This window comes from Sus scrofa, chromosome 17 (assembly GCF_000003025.6).
Source record: "Sus scrofa isolate TJ Tabasco breed Duroc chromosome 17, Sscrofa11.1, whole genome shotgun sequence".
Classification (NCBI taxonomy): Eukaryota; Metazoa; Chordata; class Mammalia; order Artiodactyla; family Suidae; genus Sus; species Sus scrofa.
In genome coordinates this window covers 40,912,369-40,936,199 of record NC_010459.5, presented here as the reverse complement: position 1 = coordinate 40,936,199, position 23,831 = coordinate 40,912,369, and the positions used below count along the sequence as shown (strand labels likewise).

Sequence of the window (23,831 nt, the reverse complement as noted above, 5' to 3'; positions counted from 1 at the left end):
TAGTCGAGTTTGTTACTGCTGAGCCACGATGGGAACTCTGCAAGGCTATTTTTAAGGTAGTGCTAACCGCAAAGCCTTCTCTGATTATTTAAGGAAAAGACCTCCTCCTTTCCAAAATTCCTGAGAGCACCCTGGTGGGCCGTTCCATGACACAACCTCTTCTTGCGTATTCACGCTGCTTTCAGGTCTCATCAGCTCTCCTTGTATCTATCACCCCTTTGTTTCATGAGAGTAGACTGTGAGCTCTGTAAAAGGACTGGTTTTGTCTTCACATCCCCAGCTCAGTAAACATCCATGCAGTGAATGAAAGGAAAAAGACATCTCTGTTTTAGGCTGTCAGCTCTCAGGAGTCAGAACTGGGTGAGGGACTTACTCTGCACGACTAGCAGACTGTCTAGGAAGACAGGTGCTTGAATACACGCTTTTGATGACAACGATCCATTTCTTAATTCTGTCAGGGGGCTTATGGCCATGGTTTCCTGACAGCTCAGGCGCCCGTCAGCGATAGGAGCCCCTGGGACCCTGCTCTCCACTCTCCCGGACTGTAAGGACTTACCACTGTGGTCATCAATCTCCAACCGGAATCCCTCAGAGACTGTTTAGACGCAGATAATGGGCTTCTTTATTTGCCCAGGGGGCCAGCCTGTAGCAACACAGGCTACTTTTCATCTCACTCCTAAAGGCCTCTGTCTGTGAGGCAAAAGAGGGCTCTAGACTTACCAGGCCCTCTCCACGGCCTGGCGAGTCACCACCACTAATTCACAGCTTCATTTAGTAGCAAATTCCTTGGTAATCTGGCAATAGCGTTAATGTTCACGAGGTAGTCATGGAGCACTGGCCTGATGTCCGAGGAGTTTAAAAATAGAAGGGCCTCTTTAGTTTCTCATTTACTCGTAATCATAACTTCCTGCTCCAGAACTCCTAAGTGCTCAGCAGCTGGGGGCACAGGAAGGAGAATTACTCTTGACTTCCACTCATGCAAAAAAGCATTTGCTGCTAAGACTTCACATTTCTATGATGCTGTAGAGTCTAAAGAGTTATTATATATATGGTCCTTATTACCAAGTTTAAAGAGAGCAGGGAAGGGGTTATTAATCCCATTGTACAAATTAGAATCCAAGGCACACAGAGGTTAAGTAAGTTGCTCATAACTACATAATTACCAGTTACTAGAATATGGACTCCCGGGGGACAGAATCCTGTCTCATTCATCTCAGAGACGGAAACGAATACCACGAGCGGAGTGTTCAGCTCCGGACACGGCTTGGTGTCAAGTGCTTGGGGGCAGGGACACCCTTCTAGGGATTGCGTTAAGGCAGAAAAGAAATGAAAATGGAGGTATGGGGATACCCTGGACTTCACTGCCGAGGGGCTACCCACTCTGGAGGAACAGCTAATTTTTACTGAGGGCTTGTTAATTAAGTGTCAGGCATCTACCCCGACTCCTTTCCTGCTCACAGATAGCGGGAGGTAGGGGTTAATAGCCCCCATTTCAGGTGAGACAACTGACTCAGGTGGAACAACCTCCCCAAGGCTAACGGGTAGCAGAACAGGGATTCAAATCCAGGTCTGCTCTTTTCCTAACACCATGTTTGCGTAGGAAGATCTCAGAGCTGTTTGGAGAACACAGGAAGATACTAAATAAGAGCGGTAAGAAAGCTTAGGGATGGAGTTTAGCGAAATGAAGTTTCTCCAGTTAGGTCAGAAGGGCCCCGGTGCTCGTACCTTTAGTGCACTCTTCCCCACAATCTCCTCTTCTTTTAACCAGACATGCTGTACCTTCCAGTTTCTCTAAATACTGTCAATGTAGAAAAGATGGACCCAAGAGAGCACTGCCAAACTCTATTTTTTCCACTCTCCTCAGAACTTCAAGACTCTGACAACATTCAACTCGACATTCCACTTTTAGACACACGGCCACATGATTTGAAAGTGAAATTTTCAAATGCAGATCTGAGATGTGACTATAGCTCATCTCCAAGAAAGGCATCACCATCAGTGCACTAAGCATGCACAGAGATGAAACAGAGATTGGCTTCTGAGACGAAGTTTCTGCCCTGACAGTTTTAGGAGCATCACAGAAAGCAGCATGCAGAGAAGGTGACTGCTGTCAGGATAGCACCTCATCCAGCCTGTTACAACTCGGTGGCATGGAATATGTACTGCTGAGTGGGTTCAGGGAAGTTGAGCACAAATGCGTTCTCCATGTTTAAAGGGAAATACAAGAAGCAGGGTATGCATTATTCTGAGGGAAAATAAGCATGCTTGGGTACAGTTTTTTAGGCACATCTTCTCAAGTTTTGGTCTGTCTTAAATAGAAGTGGGGTGGTATGTCCCCTTTATTATCCACCCCTGTCTTACTATGAGTGACCAGAGTCAGCTTCTTATAAGCAAATGAATGAGTTTCTGGTTCCTGTTCTGGGTTTCTAAGACAAGAGGTAAAAATCTGATCTTGAGATAAGGGCGTGATGTGGTTCTTTGGATTTCGGAGTGTGAGGAAGAAGAACTACAGCTGACAGAACCAAGCGGATGGGATCAGATCCCAGCTCCAATACCACCTATGCGTCTTTAGACCAGTCATTTAACTCTTCTTGGCCTCAGCTTCTTTGCTTGGATATAAGAAGCTGAACCGGATCAGGGAAGGGAGAAAGGGCTTATGAGGGCCAGCTCTAACCCACGGCACGGCTGTGGAGGACCACGCCGGAAAAGGGTTGTGAAGCCAACTGAAGCTCAGTGGGCGAAGAACACTGAAATCACTCCGCACTGTTGACGCTAACTGCAGGTTGGGGAGTCTAGGGGGCTGACCTTTGTTTTCCCTAATCTAGTCTTCTGGAAGGCTCCTTTTAGCTTTGATAACCTGTGGCAAATCTAGGCCTGCGGCACCTTCATAACCAGATGGAGTGGGCTTTCGTTTGCATGTGAGTCAGTGGGTAGACTGAAGCCGTTGACGGACAGTGCCCCTAGACAGAAGGGCCACTGTGAGAAATGCCACAAGGAGGAGTCACAAACTGTCACCTCAACAGGATGTGACAGCTAGCACTGACAATTAGCTCACCTTTCATCAGTAAATTAAACTTCCTTCTAAGAGACAACCTTTGGATCTGCTGTTACAGTAGACAGGCTATTTTAAAAACAATTTGGGCATGTACATTGAGTGCTCTTAAAATGGGAATAAGATTAATAGAGATTAAAGAGAAATTCCTGGAAGCTCCTGTAAGGCACAGCAGGTTAAGGATCCAGCATTGCCATAGCTGTGGCACAAGTTCATCTGTGCCATGGGTTTGATCCCTGGCTGGGAACTTCCACATGCTGTGAGTACAGCCAGAAAAAAAAAAAAGAGAGAGAGAGAAATTCTAAAAAATCAGTAACCTCCTTAAGTATTGCAAAGATATTGATTGTACTTTATAAAATTTCTAAGTGAAAATCTATATATACATTGAATTGCATTTGAAATAAGACAGGAGAGTTAAGATTTAAAGGATGTCTTCGACAAATTAATTCATTCAACTCTCAGCTTTGAGAAGATTGAAGGTGACGTCCTCTTTGTGAAGCAATGACAACTCAACGTCCACATACAGCATTTTCCACTCTTCAAAGCAGAGTATCTGCATTAACCTCACTTGCCAGGTAAGCCCTGTGTTAGGTACATACAGCAAACATCATTTTCAGAAAAGTTGAGATAGATGTCAAATGACTGTCACTGAGTTTCAGTTGGAGATTTGACTGGAACATGCTTTCCTAGTCCAAGACCTTTATCTGTTAGCCCTTTCACTCTGACAAGGGATGGGTGGCGAAAATGGAAGAATAACAACAGCGAAATTTCCTGGGTGCTTACTCTGTGCAGGCACTGTGCTAAGCCCTTTCATGGATTTCTCCTTTTTCCTTAAATCTAAAGAGGTAAGAACCATTACTATGTCCACTTTCAAATGAGAAACTGAGGCTTAAAGAAGACTCTCCTAAGGTCACAAAGCTCACAGCTGAGTAAGTGTTGGTGACAGGATAAAAACCCACACATAGGCTCCAAGTCTATGACAACCTCCATAGTTCAAAGAAGGAAAAAACCTTTGTTTTACAGACCTTTTCGGATATCAGCATGTGAGCAAATAGAGGCATCTTTTTCTTTATGCCAACCAGTAGCATTAAATGTAAGGTCATCTAGCTTCTTGTCCTGTCTTTTTCTACATACTGAAAACACTTTTTTTTTTTTAATTTCATGGTTGCACCTGCAGCATATGGAAGTTCCTAGGCCAGGGATGGAATCAGTCTCAGCTGCTGTGCCATAGCTGTGGCAACATCAGATCCTTTTAAGTCACTGTGCTAGGCCAGGGATTGGAACCCCCCCCCAGCCCCCCCCCACTGTAGTGACCTAAGCTGCTGGGTTGGATTCTTAACCTACTATGCCACAGTGGGAACTCCAAGAAACTTTTAAAAAAGAGGGGGGTGAGAATCTATAACTAGATCAGAAAATTCCACATGCAATTTGGAAGAGTTAAAAAAAATGAAAGATGCTCTGAAACGTTTTATTTTGTTCATTCCATAAGAGAGGGCTAGAATAAAAACTTAGATGGTAATTCAGTGAATAGCGCATTAAGCAGAACAGATTGCAATTCACAGCAGCAGAAACCTGTTTGGGGCTGCTAAAATAAACAGATTCATCTCTGAAGATACACAAGGAGGTGGTATGTGTGGCTCAAGGTGCCATTTCTGCAGGGCTGTGTGTGTGTTTCTCCCCTCCCCCAGCCACGTCCTCACTTTACATGTTATCAGTCTTCGGGAGCACTAGCAAATCACTGCCTTTCCAGGCGCCTCTATCTCTCTCCGCAGGCAAGTTGCAAGCCTCCAAATGAGCGTGTGGATGCCGTCTCTAATCTGCCCCTGACAAGCAGCGAGCTGCTCCCGGCTGATGGAAGGAGACAGTCATAAAAGAAGCTGCTATGACGCCAACAGGAATCCCTCTTTTCTTAACAGGGGAGGGCAGACTCCGAACACCAGCAGGGGTCACAGTCACTGTCTGTAGTCATGGGCAGGAATTGCCCCACCATTTAGCAAAGACCAATTTTCTTTTTTCTTTCAAAGCATGGGGAGAATTTAAACCACGGCAGAGATAGGTTAAGTGGAGATGGGGGAGACACACACACCGGTAAGACCAAATCTTCTGCCAAGAGCTTCTAAGACATGGCAGACTGTTGGAGAGGGCGCCTGGGGACTGCAGGCCATTTCCTGTGGGGAAACAGAGGCTGGAGAAATAGTCAAAGAGATTTTTCCTTCTTTCTTTTTTTTTTTTTCTTTTTGAGACCACACAGCTAACTGAGAGCATCTCTGATAAGAATCCAAGGATACAGGCCAGAGTCTGCCCACAGAGAAGAAAATGACTAGGTGTTATGCCAGCCTTAACGCACGAGCGTGTGCCAGGCTTTTACAAACAATCTCATTAATCTTCAAAACGACCCTCTAATAAAGCGACCATGAAAACTAACACACACAGGGCACAGCATTTCCCCCCACCAAAAAAACCAGAATTTGTATGGGGGCAGAGGTGGGACTTCATTTTCATGGGTTCATGTTCCTTCTGTGGTGCCATGATGCCTCCATCACAGATGTGCCTTCAACTTTTTTTTTTTTTGGCCTTTCTCTAGGGCCGCTCCTGTGGCATATGGAGATTCCCAGGCTAGGGGTTGAATCGGAGCTGTAGCCGCCAGCCTACACCAGAGCCGCAGCAACACGGGATCCAAGCCAAGTCTGCAACCTACACTACAGCTCATGGCAACGCCGGATCCCAGATCCTGAACTCACTGAGAAGGCCAGGGATGGAACCCGCAACCTCATGGTTCCTAGTCGGATTCGTTAACCACTGCGCCATGACGGGAACTCCAGATGTACCTTCAATTTCTAAATTTACTTTAAACAAACAAACAAAACAACCAGACTACTCACTTGAATTCTGACAACATATATGCCAGCCAGGAGCGAACAGGGCTTCTGCAAAGTCAGAATTAGGGGTAGGAAGTGTGGATTCCACCGAGAGGGAATGAGAGAAGCTCAACCGAGGGCCCCAGGCCACACTGCAAGGTAGGTGGCAGAAGTGACAGACCAGATTCAGGTCTCCCAGCTTCTCCTCCAATGGTAGAAAGGATGACGTGAGAGGGAAAGGGGCGGGCAGACAGGCAGGAGAGAGGGAAACACTCCAGCACCGCCCCCCGCCCCCATCTCTGGCTTCGACTGGCTGTAAGCAGTGTTCTGCCAAATTCGCAGGCTGAGAAGTTTGAGAACCACTGTTTAAAGAACAGCTGAGAGGAACTCTCAGCAGGATTCCCCCTTTTTTAAGCTTGCCCCGGAGCTTCCAACGCAGTTAGCAGAAGAATAGATGGCAGTCTCACACGTCTTCTGTCACCACACCTTCCAGTGCTTCATGAGCACGTTTCCCACACGTTCATTCCGGAGCTTTACCCTCTTTGTGCAAATCTTTAAATGAGTTTCAAATACTAAGGAAATAGTCACAGTCTGTTTCAGACATCAAGTCCTGTGGTTACTGTTTCATTACAAGGAGCCCATCTTTCTCTTTCCAGGATAAAGCTGGGATGATTTGACTGTGGCAAAATTAGCAAGCAATTTGTAAGTCATTACGGTGCAAAGTATGTGGCGAGAACACTTGATGGAACAAACCTGCTGAGAGTCATTTTCCCAGGAACTAAAAAAAGGAAAACCTCTCTCCAAGGCTGTCCCTTCCTCTTGTAAAATCCCTGCCAGTACCTATATAATTATGGCTTACTTCTGACACTCAGAAGCCTGGCATCTCCATACACTTAACCAACACAAGCCAGAAGGAATCCCTGCGAAGCATCTTCCCGCAAGGGGGACCTTGGTATTTTTGGGCTTCATGTTGCTTGGGAGTCAGGTGAAATCTGCTGAGACAAGCACCCTGGGTATTTACAGATCACAAAGAACTGCTGCTCACTAGAAGAGTTGTAAGAATTACATGCCCTTTAAAAGTTCAGGTCAAATCTTGTTAACTGGGAACCCCAAGGGTATGTTCAGATATGCTGTGGCCTTGCAGTCACATGGACACTGAATATAACATGAAAGCAGTGGGCAACTGCCCAAGACGTGCAAGTCTTTGCTGGTGACAGATTACGGCAGCAACGCGATTTGAACAGAGTGGGTATAAAATTATGAGTAAATCCTGTAGACTCTTCTAAAAAGGAGTGTTTTTCTGTTATACCATAGAATCTACATAGCTGTCTTTGAATATTTTTGATGATTGTGCTAATCACAGAGAAAATAAAAATTAGGGTTAAAAATGAGAGTTTAGATAAGATGTAAAACGCCCAGGACCCTCTATTTTCTTTCATACTCATGGACAGATATTAGTTTTATCTCATTGAGTAGTAGTCCTTCATTTACTGCATGTTAATCACCATGTAAGTCCTACGAGTATGATGAACAAGAGAGATTACAGTCCCAGGGACGGAGAAAACAAATAAGATAATTACAGGTTATGCAGAAGCACGGGTGATGGAGGCGCTCACTGAAGAGCTCTCTGAGGGGGTGACATTTAGGCTGAGATCTGCAGGAGGAAGAACACTGGCATGAAAAGAGGCAGGACAGAGGGAGAAGCGAATGCAGAGAGGAAGTTAGCGCTTGGCAGCAGGAGAGGAAGTTGGAGATGACACCAAATCTTTTTTTGGTCTTTTAGGGCCATACCCGGGGCACATGGAGGTTACCAGGCTAGAAGTCTAGTCGGAGCTGCAGCTGCCACCATAAGCCACAGCCACAGCAATGCCAGATCCAAATTGCATCTATGTCCTACACCACAGCTCATGGCAACACCTGATCCTTAACCCACTGAGTAAGGCCAGGGATGGAACCTGCATCCTCATGGATATTAGTTGGGTTTGTTACCACTGAGCCATGACGGGAATTCCAGATTACACAAACTCTTTTTTTTTGTTTGTTTGCTTTTTGGTCTTTTTAGGGCCGCACCCATGGCATATGGAAGTGCCAGGCTAGGGATCTAGTGGAGCTGTTGCTGCCAGCCTACACCACAGCCACAGCAACTCCAGATCCAAGCCGCATCTGTGACCTACACCACAGCTCACAGCAATGCCAGATCCTTAACTCACTGAGCAAGGCCAGGGATAGAACCTGCAACCTCATGGTTCCTAGTCGGATTTGTTTCCACTGTGCCAAAACAGGAACTCCAAGATTACACAAAATCTTGAGGTACCAGGGAAGTAAGAAAATATGTGTTTATGTAGTGGGGTGGTGGTCTAAACAGTCTTTACAGAGAAAAGAAACTAAAGTTTCTCTGGCCACTTCTACAGGCCAGGACCTGTGAAGGCAGCTTTGACGTGTGTTATATCAATGTCAGCAGATTCCTAAATAAGTCATTTCTCACACTTCTGCAGCTTGGGACATATACCTTAGAAAGAAGGAAATAAGGCAAGAAAGCTGGGGTATTTAGGCTATCTGCCTGCAGCTGCAGAACTGAAGAAGCCTGGCTCTAAAATCCGTGTTGCCCCCTCATGCCTTCTGCTCCTGGGATGTAACATCACACGCCCCAAACTTAACGTGGTTTCCCATTGCCCCCCCCCCACCTTGCTCCTCTTCCTTTCTAGTCTGGAAACACCCTATGTGTCTCTTCTTTTTAAGGTTCAGCTCAAATTATTCCTCATCCACAAAACTGTTAAGACGGCCTCCCCCTGCTCCCTGGATTCCCCTAGCTCTCAGCAGTGGCGGCGCTCCTGGGCCCATTCCTCTTTTGGCACGTCCACCTGTGCCCACCCCCAGCCTGTGCCTCGCCTAGGGCCTTGCACAGAGCAGGCGCCTGAGAAACGTTTGCCAAACGACTGGATTCTTTCCAGTGAATCTTGGTCAAGTGCAAACCACACTTGCACTGTGCCCATGGGGGTGTGAAGTTTACAGGGAAGAAAGTGGCTCTGAGACGCTAAAAATGCCAATACCCGATCGCTCTTATTGTGGTCAACACCTGACCTTGTTATTTCAAGGGTTTTTTGTCGTTGTCGTAGACTTGGCACAAAGTATCTGAGATATTTATTCATTGCTCATCTGACAGTCAATGTCATCAAATGCTGGAGAAATAAGTATTCAAAGTCAATGAATATTTGCTGACTCCCCAGTGGGTACAGGACATCCTGTGGGAGGTGGGGTGAGGCAACAAATTATTTACGACTGAAGAGAGAAGACTGCGTGAAGGAGAGACGGGAGAGAGGTTGTTTTGTTCTGAGTCACTTTATACCTGCGAGGTGGCTTCATCTGGCAGGATGGAGCCTGAGTGCTGGCCCAGAGCACTGCTCACAAATGCATCACTCACCCCCCACCTGCCCTGACTCTCTGAGCAGCACTGAGGCTGCTGAGTACTAATAGCCTGGGAATGTTTGCCAGGGCCCAGCAAAACGGCCTTGGCATCGAGGAGACAGATGTTTGTCAGGGAATGGCAGGGGCCCCACGCCTGTGGCACACAGAAGCGCCGCGGATGCTGGGGGGAGGGCTGCAGTGATTATTCTCCGTCAGTGCTAATCAATTTCACACCCTCTTCAATGCTGGTAATAGATAATCTTGTGGGAAGCAGGCCAAGTTTCCTAACTTGCTGCATGCAACCTGCTCCCTGACACCCAACAGCTTACTCTGGTCATCCTCAAAAAAAGAAAAAAAGAAAAGAAAAGAAAGAAAGGAAAAAAAAACAAAAACAAACCAACAAACCACAACCAAAAACAAAAACTAAAGCTGATTCCACCTTCACCTTACATGAGGCATCTGATGGTACCAATGCTCTGGTCTGCTAGGACAGCTCCTTCTGGGATATCCGGCAAGCAGGATGCTCTTAGGACTGCCTGGCTCACACAAGGCTCCAAAGGAAGCTAGGGAAATCCAGCAAGAGCAGCAGCTCTTACTTACGGAGCAAGCTACTTCACATACGTCATGTAGTCTTCATCACAGCTCTCAAAGGAGGTGTTATGTCCGTTTTACAGATAAGAAAACCAAAGCTCAGAGAGGTCGACTCATCTGTCCAGGGTCTCAGAGCTAGGAAGTGGTAGAGCTCAAATTCAAATCCAGGCTTGGGAGTTCCCGTCGTGGCACAGTGGTTAACGAATCCGACTAGGAACCAGGAGGTTGCGGGTTCCATCCCTGCCCTTGCTCAGTAGGTTAACGATCCGGTGTTGCCATGAGCTGTGGTGTAGGCTGCAGATGCGGCTCGGATCCCAAGTTGCTGTGGCTCTGGCGTAGGCCGGTGGCTACAGCTCCGATTGGACCCCTAGCCTGGGAACCTCCATAAGCTGTGGGAGTGGCCCTAGAAAAGGCAAAAAGACAAAAAGACAAAAAAAAAAAAAAAAAAAAAAAAAATTGAGGCTTATCTGACCCCCTGCCTCACTCGCATCTTTTCTGCCAGGCTGCTGCCCCTCCACACAGAAGACAGTCGCTGATCAACCTCTCATTGTACTTCGAATCCATTCCATGTTCAAAACAGTTACTAAAGTGTGTTCACCTGAATCTGGGGTGGAGGGGATGGATCTGAGAGATCGACTTTGCTGACACCGAGTTATAGCTAACAACTGGGGGCCACGCCAGGCACGGTGACAAGGAGTGGCGAGGCAGTGATGGCGAGGTGTTGCCTGCACTAAATTCTAGTCATCTGACTCCTAGGTGTTCCTTCTACCACCCTGAAAAATTTCCTTTAGCAGACAACATGGGGGATTCCTTCAGAGCTGGAGTTCTAATTGTTCATGGCTGTTTCCCTACAAAAGTCTAGGGAAAGTTCAATTTCTTTCTAATTATCACTCTGACAAAGAGAAGGAATATACTATACTACTCTGGCATTTTCACAAGTACTAAGTGTCCACCATGCACAAGTTACTGTCAAGGGAAGGAAAGATGGAAAAGGAAAATTTCATCAAAGAACAAAATGAAGAGGGAGAGGTGTGTGGAATGACAGGACTGTGTGTCAAACGTGCTGGCATCCGAGGTCGAGCCTCAAAATTGAGAGGCTCTGCCATTTACCTTGTAGTAGACTCACCACATACGAGAAGAAAGTCTCCATCAATCCACCAACCACGCAGCAAACATCTGAGGACTAACCAGGTGTAGGAGCACAGGGAAACCACGGGAGCGACCAGCATGGTTACCCATCTCCCGGCATTCATAAATGAAGGTCTGTTTTGTGAGAGGGGTGAGCGGATAAGAAGGGCACAGCCAAGCTCTAGTCTCTCACCCGGGCCTGAGGCACAGCTTGAGGGAAACACGAGTGGAGTCCCCAGGGTACACAGCTCTGCTGCGGGGCTGGATGGCCCCAATATGGATGGGACGGGTGCGGAAACCGGCTCTCCCACCAGTGAGGTTCAAAAGCCTCAAGTGTATCTTTAAGGCAAGAGGAGTGAAAAGAAAATAGTGATCCAGTAAATGAAGACCACAAGGAAAATGAGGTCTGCTACAGACTGCAAAAGGCAAGAAAAGGAGCGCTTGCAACGTGACCAAAACTGAGGCATGTCTTGTAGGGAAGAGAATAGAAATCGGACATTAACCAATATGAAAACGTGCCCTGATTAAGGAGACAGATGAGAGAGCTACAGAGGCCAGAAAAGGCAGAGAACAAAACAGAAGCAGGTGAAAAATAGAGGCAGTAGAATAAGCACAGCCCCTCAAGGAAAAAAAACAACAAAACGCCCAACTAGCAGGTTTCATCTCCCTCAGCGACCATAAGCGGGTCAGTCACGCTGAACCTGGCAGGCAGGCTCCACCGCAATGCTGCGCTTCCCTCCCTGAGGTGCCCAGGTTTTGTCTGTAAATGGGGGAACTGGATTCGATGACCTCAGAGTTTCCTTTTAGCTCCTATACCTGTGGTCACCCTCCCTTCCCCGGCTTCACCACGACTACAGAAGCCAGCAAGCGCGTGTACCGAGCGCGCTCTGCCAGTGTGGGACCAAGTCACAGCACTGCACTGTGGTCGGATTTTCAAAGAGAGGTTCTTTTTGTGTTATCACCCAGACCCTGGGGCAGACCTGGCTTAACCTTCCACACCCAGCCTCTTGAGGGACTTTACTCCTGTTAGAAGAGCAGTTAGAACTACCAGCCGTCTGTCAGCTGCTCAGCTCTTATGACTTGTCAGGTGGCACACGAAGGTGGATGGCACCTTTGCCCTCGCCTGTCCTGTGGGGAGGTACGAGGGGCACAAGGGACCCAAACGGAGCGCAAGTCAATGGCCGGCAAAAGACAGGCAAGGATACGTACGTGTTTTTCCCCTTCAATCTTCTTGTCGGCCACCTGCATTGCATCCAGATATTTAAAATGCAGTTCCATCAGCCTGTCAACCTGAAAGAGAGATATTTCACAGGCATGAGTGAGAAGGGAAGAGACTCCCGAGGGCAGGAGAAGAGTGGAGCTCCCATTCATCTCACCATCACGGCTCACAAAGAGAGAGCCGTGCCACCACTTCTTACACTGGATCTGAGCTTCGCTTAGGAAACCACCTGGAAGGGCTCAAAGGGCTGGGCCAGAGCAAAGCAAACACTTAGCATGGATGCAGTCTGAACACAGGCCCATTCCCAAAGGACACTGTGCATTCCTGGCATTTAGGATGTCCACGAATTCAAGTTGTTAAACAAACAAACAAATAATAAAAATCCAAGTCCCTTCTTGCAAAGAGAAGGAGTTTGGAGTTACATACTTGATATTCACTTAGAACTTTACAGAAATTTCTTTTTTCAAACTGAAACCTTTCATGTTCAGGTTCTGCCCCGGAGCTGATCTTTTTTTAAAAAGGTCTGAGTAAAATCTCTTTAGTTGCTTTTGAGTCAGAAGAGACTGCAAGAGAAACTCCTTCAGCAACTTTAAAAAAGGCCTTGACTTTTGCTTAGCAATATCCTAAAAATAAGGTTTTGCTTTGTTTTTTAAATCAGTTTTAAACTTGGCAAAGTCATGCTTCAAACACGGCCTGAGGAACACTGTGTGGGTTTGAAAGTTTCATTTTCTGCCCTTAAGACTTCCAAAAGATGGAAGGCACACTGTGAAGCCAACCTGGACCTCTTAACCTACCTTTTTACCGGTTGGCACCGCCATGGTTCTTGGCAGCCCTGGTATTTACCCAGGGGCTGGTACTGATTAACAGCAGATGGTGCTTCAACATGGCATCACAGTGCAGGAAGACTGTGCCCCAACCTTCGCTGGTTAGCAATCATGACCCTAAGATCTTACATGTTTCAGTTTATGAAGTATTCTCATATCTATTATTTCCTTAAACTTGAGAAAAACGTGATAAGGTGGGCAGGGAAGAAGAGAGCAGCTCTGATTTTAAAGATGAGGAAACTGAAGCACAGGCATTAGATGATGTCACCACAGTGACGTGACTGCTAAGATGTTCTGCATCCTAACCTGATGGTCGATGGCCTTTTCTTTTCTTTTCTTTTTTTTTTTTTGGTAAATAAAACATGCATTTATTCATATTAACTACATGGTTTCACTGTATGTTGAGAATTTTTAAAGCACTGACTTGATCTTTTCCTCCTCATCTTAACAAACCATAATGGTATGTTGTTGCCTAAAGAAATAGTTTAAAAATAGTTGGGGTTGAGGGGGGAGGGATGCCTTTAGAGATGAGAAACAGAATAATCAGAGAAAACTTTGAGATCCAAAGCAATGGGGCCAGATACTGGAGAAGAAATTTTGGGGCGGAAATGCTCAAGCCAGCACCTGCAGATCACATCAGGTAGAGAGCCCTTCTCTCCCCGCCGGTCCTCGTCCTATCTTTACAGTCCAACAAGCACCCACCTTCTCGCTGTCATTTTCTGTGAATTTATTCAGAAGCCGGGTTCGCTGCTGCCCTCTCAGGTTCCGCAGGAGGGAAGCCAGGATCGAACAGACATGCTCTGGGTTGGGAAGGAGAAAAGAGAACATGCTGTGATCAGAGCAGTAATTATTACCTCTCTTCAAGCCTGGTCTGGTTCTATTGAAGGAGGAAGAAGTAGGCCTTCCCTGACTGCTGCTATTGATTAATAAGACACGAACCTAAATTGTGTCAATGGAAAACTCAACTGATTTTCACACACGGTGCCAGAAACATATTCAAAAGGGATGAGATCCTCAAGGACAACTTGAGCAAGTGAATCAAAACTAAGAAGTTCTAGTTTGCCTGGAATTAATTGAGTTTTATTGTCCACAACAGAACTTCAAACTAATCCTCCCATTTACAGGAAAAAAAAAAAAAATCTGGACAAGAGTATGAATACTAACCATGAGGCAAGCACATAATGAACAAATAAGACATGTTCTATAATATTCTCAGATTACCTTATAACTTTCCCAAGTAAATATCCCAGAATTAAATGAGAAATATGATAGGGTCCCGGTGTTATCTCTTACATTCCAGTGCGGCTAAAATCCCCACCTCAGGTTTAAAGGCATCTGGACAGTAAGTACTTCAAAATGATAATACTGTTTTTTTGAGTTCACATAATCCATGGGCTTCTATTAGGAGATACTATTCTTCTACCCAGAGAAGAAGAGGGTCATTGAAGAGTTTATTATGGGCTTCAGCTGTAAAGAGGTTCTTTTCTTTAAAAAGAATTTTTAAAAATCAAGAATAATAACCTTGAAAAGGAGATGGCAGAAGTCTACCCACGGAAGATGGGCAGACTTTCGTTTGGGCAACAAAAATAATTCTATTTGAAAACTGACTGAAGAACATTTTCACAGCAAAGTCCCCTTGAGTTCTCAAAAAGTCACTTGACTATTAAACCCACAAGTAGGCATTCCTATGGTAGCAAAGACATAATTTTGTCTTTTTCCCCCCGACTTTTATCAGAAGCATTCCCTACAATTTCATTTCCCCAGTCTCTTAATGCTACAGTCCTTCAGTCCTTAGACGTCGACCATTCACCTCCTTGGGGATCTCATCTAGTCCCACGGCTTTAAAAACCATTTACAAGCTGACAACTCCCAAACTTGTGTCTATAGGCCAGTCCTGCTCTCTGAATACAGACTCGTGCATGCCCCTGTTTACCCGCTCTCACCGGCTGGTTGCCTAACAGGTCCTTTAAACTGAACATGCCCCAAACCAAGCTCCTGACCCCCCTCCTCAGACCTGTCCTCAGTCTTTCCCACTCAGTTAACGGCAACCAGGTTCTCCAGTTTCTCAAACCAAAAACAGTAGCGATATCCTTGATTCTCTTCTTTCTCACTGTCCCAGAGAAGCCTTGACAGCTCTATCTTCAAACTGCGCCCAGAATTCCGTCTCTTCTTACTACTGCCCCACTGCCGTTACTTGGTCTACACCAGCATCATCTCTTGCTTGGTCTGCTCAGCAGCTTGGTTGTGGGTCTCTCTGCTTCCGCCCTTGCCCCCTTTGGCCTGATCCCCATAGAGCAGATGACCCTTTAGAATAAAACCTAGTTCAGACTCTATCACTCCTCTGTGTAAAACCCTCCAATGGCTCCCCGGCTCATTCAGACTTAATACTGTTTCTAATGTCAGGCATGCTCCTGCCTTGGGGTTTGTACTTGCTTTTTCCCCTGCTGAGATGCTCCTCACCAAAATATCTGCATGGTTCAAGCTTCAAATTTAGTTTTACTCAGCCATCATCTTCTCAGTGAGGTTCTTCCTTGACCATCCTATTTAAAAATGCAATGCCCCCTGCCTCCCTGCAAAGCAATGCCCCTATTTGAAAATGCAATGCCCCCTGCCCCCTGCAAAGCAATGCCCCAACATCGCCTTTTCCCAAGTCTTATCTACTTAACTTTTTTCTTCAACATTCACTATCTTCTAAAATGCGGTATAATTTATTTATTTGTTTTATTCACTGCTGTCCTTCAATTACAATATAAGAGATTTTAGTCTGCTTTGTTCATTGGTATATCCCTGGTCCTACAACAATGCCTGGCACATAGTAGGTGTTTTGGAAATAATAAATGAGAAGAAAGCAGGCTCTCAACACAAGTTTTTGGTGGTGGTGGTAGGGGACTGGACAAACTACTCTTAAATACTGGGCATTTTTCAAATGTCTTTGAATAGCTTTCACCTTTTGTATGTAGTGCCTTTCCCAAGTTCAGAGTAACAGCATTTTTGCATTGGTAATATGCTCTCAAACTATCAATTACAAGATGGTCTTTAAAGATATTTTGCATTTGGGAGTAAATGGATGGCTCTTTCTTAGGGAGCCATCAGTTTCAATGAAATATATCTCACTGGTAAACTCATTTTTTTAAGTAGAAAGTTTTTCTTAAAATATGCTATAGAGGAGTTCCCATCGTGGCGCAGTGGTTAATGAATCCGACTAGGAACCATGAGGTTGTGGGTTTGATCCCTGCCCTTGCTCAGTGAGTTAAGGACCCAGAGTTGCCATGAGCTGTGGTGTGGGTTGCAGACGTGGCTCGGATCCTGCATTGCTATGGCTCTGGTACAGGCCGGCAGCTACAGCTCTGATTAGACCCCTAGCCTGGGAACCTCCATATGCCGCAAAAGCGGCCCTAGAAATAGCAAAAAGACAAAAAAAAAAAAAACAAAAAACAAAAAACAAAAAACTATAGATATATATATCTATATATATATATATCTATATATATGTGCTGTAGAAAGAGGTATTATATACATTCTCAAGACCCCAGGGTCACCCTAATATCTTTCTCTTAATTTTTGTTGTGAAGCTAGGATTGAGGTGACATAATCTCCATCTTGAACAAAAGGAAGGGGTAGGGAACAGGAGTAGGATGAGATGAGGGTATAAAGTGGAGAGTGGACAGAACAGGATCTGTCTTCATAGGAAGGGAAAAAACATCGAAACCCACATGAAGGACCATGAACCAAGGCAGCTCAGCTCAGGGTGACAAAGAATAAAAAGGGAGGTCTTAGAGTTCCCTGGTGGCTCAGTGGGTTGGGTATCTGGCATTGTCACCTCTGTGGCTCTGGTTGCTGCTGTGGCATGGGTGTGATCCCTGAACCCCCCACCCCCACCCCAGATGTTGTATGCTGAGGGCACAACAACAACAACAACAACAAAAGGGAGGCTCTGGAGGCTCACGTCAGGCAAAGTCCTTTGACTTCTGTGCATATCAAGGAGTGAAGGTTAGAGGAAGGAAAAGTGGGGGAATTAATCAGTTCTGCAATCTTGAGCCAAGCAATTGGATGTGGCTCTGATCTCTTCAGCTGATGAACAGATGTGGGACAGGCAATAAATGCAGTGAATTTTAACAAGCTTAGTTCTGAAACTTTGAAATTACTCAGCATGACAAATGGTAACAACTTTCATGAGTATGTGTGTATATATATATAAATATACAACAATCTGACAACCATAAAGGAAAAAAAAAGTCTGCCAGAGAGTTCTCATAGATTATTTGGCCCAAATCTCTTACTGCATCCATGGAAAAATTGAGGCCCAGAGAGAAGTGACTTGTCCACACAACTAACTGGTGAAAGAGGCAGAACTCAAACTTCAGATTACTTAATCACTTACTGACCACTGACCACTTATTTCTGTGCCTGGCCAAGGACTTGATGATCAGGGTCCCCAAGTCACACAGGATCCCTAACCTTAAGGAGCTCCTTATGTAACGAGGAAAACAAAACAATAATTACAGTGCAGTGTGACAAGTTCCATCACTGAGGTAGGCAGAAGGGAGCTGGAGAGCACAGAGGAGACATAGCAGACCTAGAAGGAGTCCCACTGGAGGTAATAAGCAACCAAAAATCTTAAAACAAAAAAGCCATGGCTGACAACGAGGTAGAGAAGGTAGAGCATTCCAGGCAGAAGGAACAACGTATGCAAAGGCCAGTTTGGATGAAGAGTCACATACGCGACGGGGAGGAGAGGCCAGTCAGGTGGGGAAAGGTTGGAGAGAAAAAGTGATAAGGATCCACCAGCACATTTTAAGCTGGAGAGAGACAAGATTAGTTATGAGCTGAGATCAGTCTTTGGCAGCTAGATTCCCTTTAGAGATCAAGATCAGGAAAATGTTTCTCTTTCTTGATTTTCGTGCTATTTACCTGGGTTCCCTCTTTGCCTTGGCTATTGAGGAAGCTCAAGCCTTGGCTATTTATGCTCAACCATAGGAATCAATTTCTTTTATTGCTTCATTATTGATTTCTTCCATCCTCCACCAGTGGATTTTAAAATAAAAGCAACAGATGCATATGGTAAAAATTAAACTATACAAAAAAGTGTTCTCAACAAACATTTACTGAGCACATACTAGTATTTTTCTTTTCCCACACCCTTCTCACTACCCTATATACTCTACTGTCTCTTTCCATATCAGCACATATTTCTTTTCTTTTTTCTTTCTTTCTTTTTTTTTTTTTTTTTTTTTTTGTCTTTTTGCCTTTTCTAGGGCCGCTTCCACGGCATATGGAGGTTCCCAGGCTAGGGGTTGAATTGGAGCTGTAGCCACCAGCCTACACTAGAGCCATAGCAATGTGGGATCCGAGTCATGTCTGCAACCTACACCACAGCTCATGGCAACGCCGGATCCTTAACCCACTGAGCAAGGCCAGGGATTGAACCCGCAACCTCATGGTTTCTAGTTGGATTCGCTAACCATTGAGCCATAACGGGAACTTCCATATTTCTCGTTTTTTAAATGACTATCTAGAATTCCACTGAACTTATTTATAATCTAACTAATGCCCAATCATGGATATTTTAGGTGGTTTCCAGTTTTGGGTTGTTTGTTTTGTTTTTGCTATTAGAAACAATGCTGCAATGAACATCCATGTACACATATTCTGGCGTGTATACATTTATTTCTGGCACAGGAATGCTTTTGCATGCACAGTCTTATGGCAAATTCCTACCAGTGGAATTAGCGAGTCAAAATACACACTGACATAAAATGCTGTAAGACATAAAATGTTGTAAGACAAAAACTGTCTTCCGAGAAAACTACTAATTAACTTCCATTCTCGGTATGTGTGTATATGTGGTGTGTACATACAAAAAGCTTTAATGATTACCTTTGAAATTAGTCAGAACGGCTTGTGTTTTGGAATCAGACAACATGTGTTCAAATCTAACCTCTCACCACCTGCTCAAGGACAGTATGTTAATTAACCAGTATGTGTGTTTATGTACGTGTTGTGTGCGTACATATACCACATACACCTATATCATACATATATACATACATACCCCCCACACATACATATACATGTACTGAGAACAGAAGAATAATTTCGTATCCTTATTTTATTTTATTTTATTTTTGTCTTTTTGCCATTTCTTGGAGCAGCATATGGAGGTTCCCAGGCTAGGGGTCGAATCGGAGCTGCAGCTGCCAGCCTATGCCAGAGCCACAGCAACGTGGGATCCGAGCCGCGTCTGCGACCTACACCACAGCTCACGGCAACGCCAGATAGTTAACCCACTGAGCAAGGGCAGGGATCGAACCCGCAACCTCATGGTTCCTAGTCGGATTCGTTAACCACTGCGCCATGATGGGAACTCCCTCGTATCCGTATTTTAAAAGAGTACCTGTTTTCCTATATCCTCACTCAGACTGGATATTATCCAACCAAGAAATCATGAAACTTTGGTAGGTGAAAAATGGGATGTTCTTTGGATTAGCATGTTTTTGTTCTTGTTATGAATAAGATTAAATACCTTTTTTGATGTTTACTGACCATTTAGAATGCTTTCTGTGTGAACTGACTGGCCTTATCCTTTGCCAATTTTGATTTCTATGTGCTCTTTGTAAAATTAGGAATATTACCCTTTTGTCTTAAACGTTGCAAATATTTCCCCCAGTTTGACATTTGTCTTTTGACAAATTCTTACTCAAAGCCAAGATTTAGTATAACCACATTGTTTTGCTGTAAGTTGTTTCAAATTCCTATTTGAAAGTAAGCAGGGTACAATAATAACTGTCATCGATTTATTGTGTATCGATGACAGTAGGCTTACTTGAGTCTGCACACAATTTTTTTCATTAAACCTTCACTACTAAGCTATGAAAAAGGTACTCTTCTCGTTTCTGTTTGATGTCAGAGCAAGTGGTGGTGGTAGCTTAGATCTGAATCCATGTTTTCTGACTCCCAAATGCAAGCTTTCCCACTAGGTTACATACTTCCCACATATAAAAGGTAATCGTTTCCAAGTATTTGATGAAGGAAGATAAAAGAGATCAGAAACTCAACCACACAAAGCCTGAAAATATGCTGCATGTGGGGGCTCACTGTGTCTGAAAAAGAGACCTTATGTAAATGCAGATCAACAAAAAATTCACAGTTCTAATGAGAGGAAAAAGAAGAAAAAGGCCATCTGGAGGTAAGACATGAACAACCTCTCTTTTCTCTTTTACTGGTTTACTCCTTCCTAAAGCACTTTCTAGCAGAGTCCAAATAAAGAAGAGACTTTGAGTTTTGGGTAGTTCCACAAATACTGAACCAGAATTTCTCAAGAAATCTTCCTATCAATCTTGCTGAGTAAGACAGATGAGAAAGAGTTATAAGAGAATGTTCTTTATATACCTCAACAAGATGGGCTGTGGGGTGCTGTGGCAGAGAGAGGGTGGCAGGGGCTATAATTTTCAAAGAGGAAAATGTAATATACAGAAGAATCTTTTTTTTTTTTTCTTCCTGAACTAGATCATATTAGCATGTATTTCTACAGTTCGTTCCAGTCTGGAGCAGGAGACACCTTGGTCAACTGAGGTGGCATACTAAGAAAAAGTGATATTTCTTTATTTGTTTGGGATTTTAAGTAAAGGACAGATTGTCCATTTCAGGAGACCTAGCTCTGTCTATGTTCTTTCCATCTCTCTCCCTCTCTCTCTCTCGGTACTGTGGTTGGCTGTAGGTCACTGGTGCCTGCCAGAGAGGAAAACATTTCATCCACCCCAAGTTTTGTGTGCGTCAGCGCGTGCACACTAACACACGGTTTCATTAACCACTAATAAATGTAGCTTCCCTAGGAACAGATTTCAGCCCAAGGTGGTGTCAATTTTTCATGCACCAAGGAGATGGGGAGAGCTGCTGGCACAGAGAGCAGGGGAGATAACAGGTTTATCTGCTGGCCAACACCACTCAGCTGCTCTGTCATTTCGACAGGATAAAATGAAGGTGAGCGATGGCTATGGAGCTGTCAGTGCAGACAGGGTGGATGTGGTGGCTTCCACCGCAGAGAACAAGCTCTAAGGCAGGGAACAAGCTCTAAGGCAGGGCCCAGGAAGAGCAGAGCAAACGCGTACACACACACATTAAAGGAATCCCCAGGGTTCCTGAGAGGGGAAGGCCAAACAAGCTTATACTTTGAAGTCGCTACCTAAGGGGTCTTGGTGGAGTATTAGAGAGCCAGTAATGAGATTGCATGCCCTGTCTGCTGGGCGTCTTGCTCAACAGTCAGATCACTGGCTGCTTCAGACACTAATTAGTGAAACTGCCTAGAGGGCTGGTTCTGGCTTATTCTTCCCCTAGTTCAAATTTCTTCAGGGCCTCTCAAGAGTGATTAGCAATGGGTATATGCAAGGGGGTAAAAATTTGATTCTCTAGGGTCAGTTAGACCTCTGTAGAGTTAGAGTAAGAATCAGAACATTTCTTGGATTTCGAGTATAGACACAATAGCCCTGATAAGGAATGTGATTTGCTTCTCGTCAAAAGTAACTTTCTAGGAGTTCCCGTCGTGGCGCAGTGGTTAATGAATCTGACTAAGAACCATGAGGTTGCGGGTTCGATCCCTGGCCTTGCTCAGTGGGTTAGCGATCCGGCCTTGCTGTGAGCTGTGGTGTAGGTCGCAGACGCAGCTCGGATCCCGCGTTGCTGTGGCTCTGGCGTAGGCTGGCAGCTACAGCTCCGATTCGACCCCTAGCCTGGGAACCTCCATATGCCTCAGGAGCAGCCCAAGAAATGGCAAAAAGACAAAAAATAAATAAATAAATAAATAACTTTCTAGGCTACAGAAACCTAGATTTGCAATTTGTCTTTTTTTTTTTTTAAATCATGATAAACACTTTAGAGAATGTGATGAACCCTTATAATGCTATCCCCTCCAAAACATGTACACAAATGTCACATTTCTTTTTTTTTTTTTCCTTTTTCTTGTTTTAAACAGCCGCATACTCAGCATATGAAACATTGGATCCACTGTAACTCACTGGGCAGGGCCAGGGATTGAACCCATACCTCTGCCACAATCAGAGCCATTGCAATCTGATTCTCACCCCACTGTGCCACAGCAGAAACTCCACAAATGCACATTTCCGTGGAATTTCAGAGTGTTTCCATCTCTTAGGGATGGCTCCTTGAATTAAGAACCCATAGTCTAGTTCAGCCAGATAAGAGGTCTTTCCAGAATGGCACAAGCAGGCTGTGGCAGTCACTCTAACCAGCCTCTTACAGCATGTGACGTTTTTGTGAAGAATGAGGTGGAACAGCATGTCCCATCCTCATTCCTAAACAAGCATGATCCAAATCCCAATAGGTTACCACCACTTTTCTGTGAGGAGAGCTATTCATCCACAGACAGGCCTGTAAACAACCAGGCCTAGCAACGTCCTACTGCTGAGGGGTACACTGACTCCCGGGACCTGCTCCAAGAATGCCAACAAGTGCATTCATACACTTGCAAACTATGCGAGGCTTTAGGATCAGACAGACTTGGATTCCAATCTTGCCTCTGACACTCATGAGCTGGTTAAACTAAACCTTGGGCATACTGTTTAATCTCTGAGGCTCAGTTCTCTTATCTATAAAATGGGGCTTGTCCCTTCCACTTATTAAATCCATTATATCAAGTGAGATATGTACACGGCAGACACTCAGACATTAGTCTGAGATCTGCCATGTTGAAAAGGAGCATCACAAGAGATTTCTCCCCGGTGCACCTGCCAGAGACCGCCACCTCGCTCCTTCCATAGTGCATCCTGATCACATGGCCTCCACTGAACACGCTGTAGCTGGCCTTGGTTAGTCTCATTAGCCCCTGCTGAGAAAGACAGGAATGCAGATTGCTTGACTTTCTTAGCCGGTGGGGTTATTTTCTACAACTCCACATTTGTTCTAACCCTAAAATGGACCAAGGCCAACTTCACTCAGACTCTTTAATCCCATAATAAATTGAAATAAAGAGCTTATGTGTGGTTGCCTATAAAGCCAAATAATACAAGATTCTGGGAGACCTGCAGACAGCCCTGAGGAGGATGGTGCCTATTTACTAGTAAGGTGAAGGACACAGCACATCTAAGCAGAGATGGTCCTTCTTTTTAATAAAAATAAATGTACTCTGCCATGGTAATCATTTGCCTTTTGATCTTGCTGCGAGAACCAAAAACACAATACGTGATCTGCAGAGGAAATGAAAAAGACCTTCTCTTTTATGAGTTTTATAACCACAGGACAACTAATTACAGGACACCAGGTGGTATATACACCAGCCATCTTTACTCAGACTTCGGAGTACCTACTATGTGCCAGGCAATGCACTGAGTACTGAGACGGTAGAGATGAACCTGTGCCACGGCAGTGTCCTCAGCCACATTCGTAACCCACCGGGCCACCAGGGAACTCGGACATTTAATTCTTGAAGCACAGATGTGGACCGTATTCTCCAGTCCTGGGACAAACGGACTGCTATTTATATTAACAGGTCTCCCAAGGTGAGGAAAGGGGTGGGAGGTGGGAAACAGAGGGAAGGTGACAATATGCACAGTAACAACTCCCAAATGTGACCTCCTCATCCTTCTGTGCCAAGAGAAGTGCCCCCAGATTTCAGAGGTGTCCTGCCTGCGTCTCTGTTGGAGTTTGGGCCCCAGGAGGTCGGGGAAGATTACATCTGCTGGGAAGGAAGAGGAGGCCCTAACAAGCTGGGCTGGGCCGCAACGGGAGGCCTCCAGGGATCT

General features: G+C 45.0%; 1 protein-coding gene across 1 annotated transcript in view; it reads right to left on the bottom strand.

Annotated features, from left to right (window-relative positions):
• Positions 1-23,831, bottom strand: part of CTNNBL1 (beta-catenin-like protein 1) — a gene marked incomplete at its 5' end in the record, with an annotated part of 138,913 nt that overhangs the window by 12,645 nt on the left and 102,437 nt on the right. The window contains 3 exon segments of the mRNA NM_001315760.1: positions 12,244-12,260; positions 12,263-12,324; positions 13,780-13,797. Coding sequence (NP_001302689.1) covers positions 12,244-12,260; positions 12,263-12,324; positions 13,780-13,797 — 97 coding nt within the window.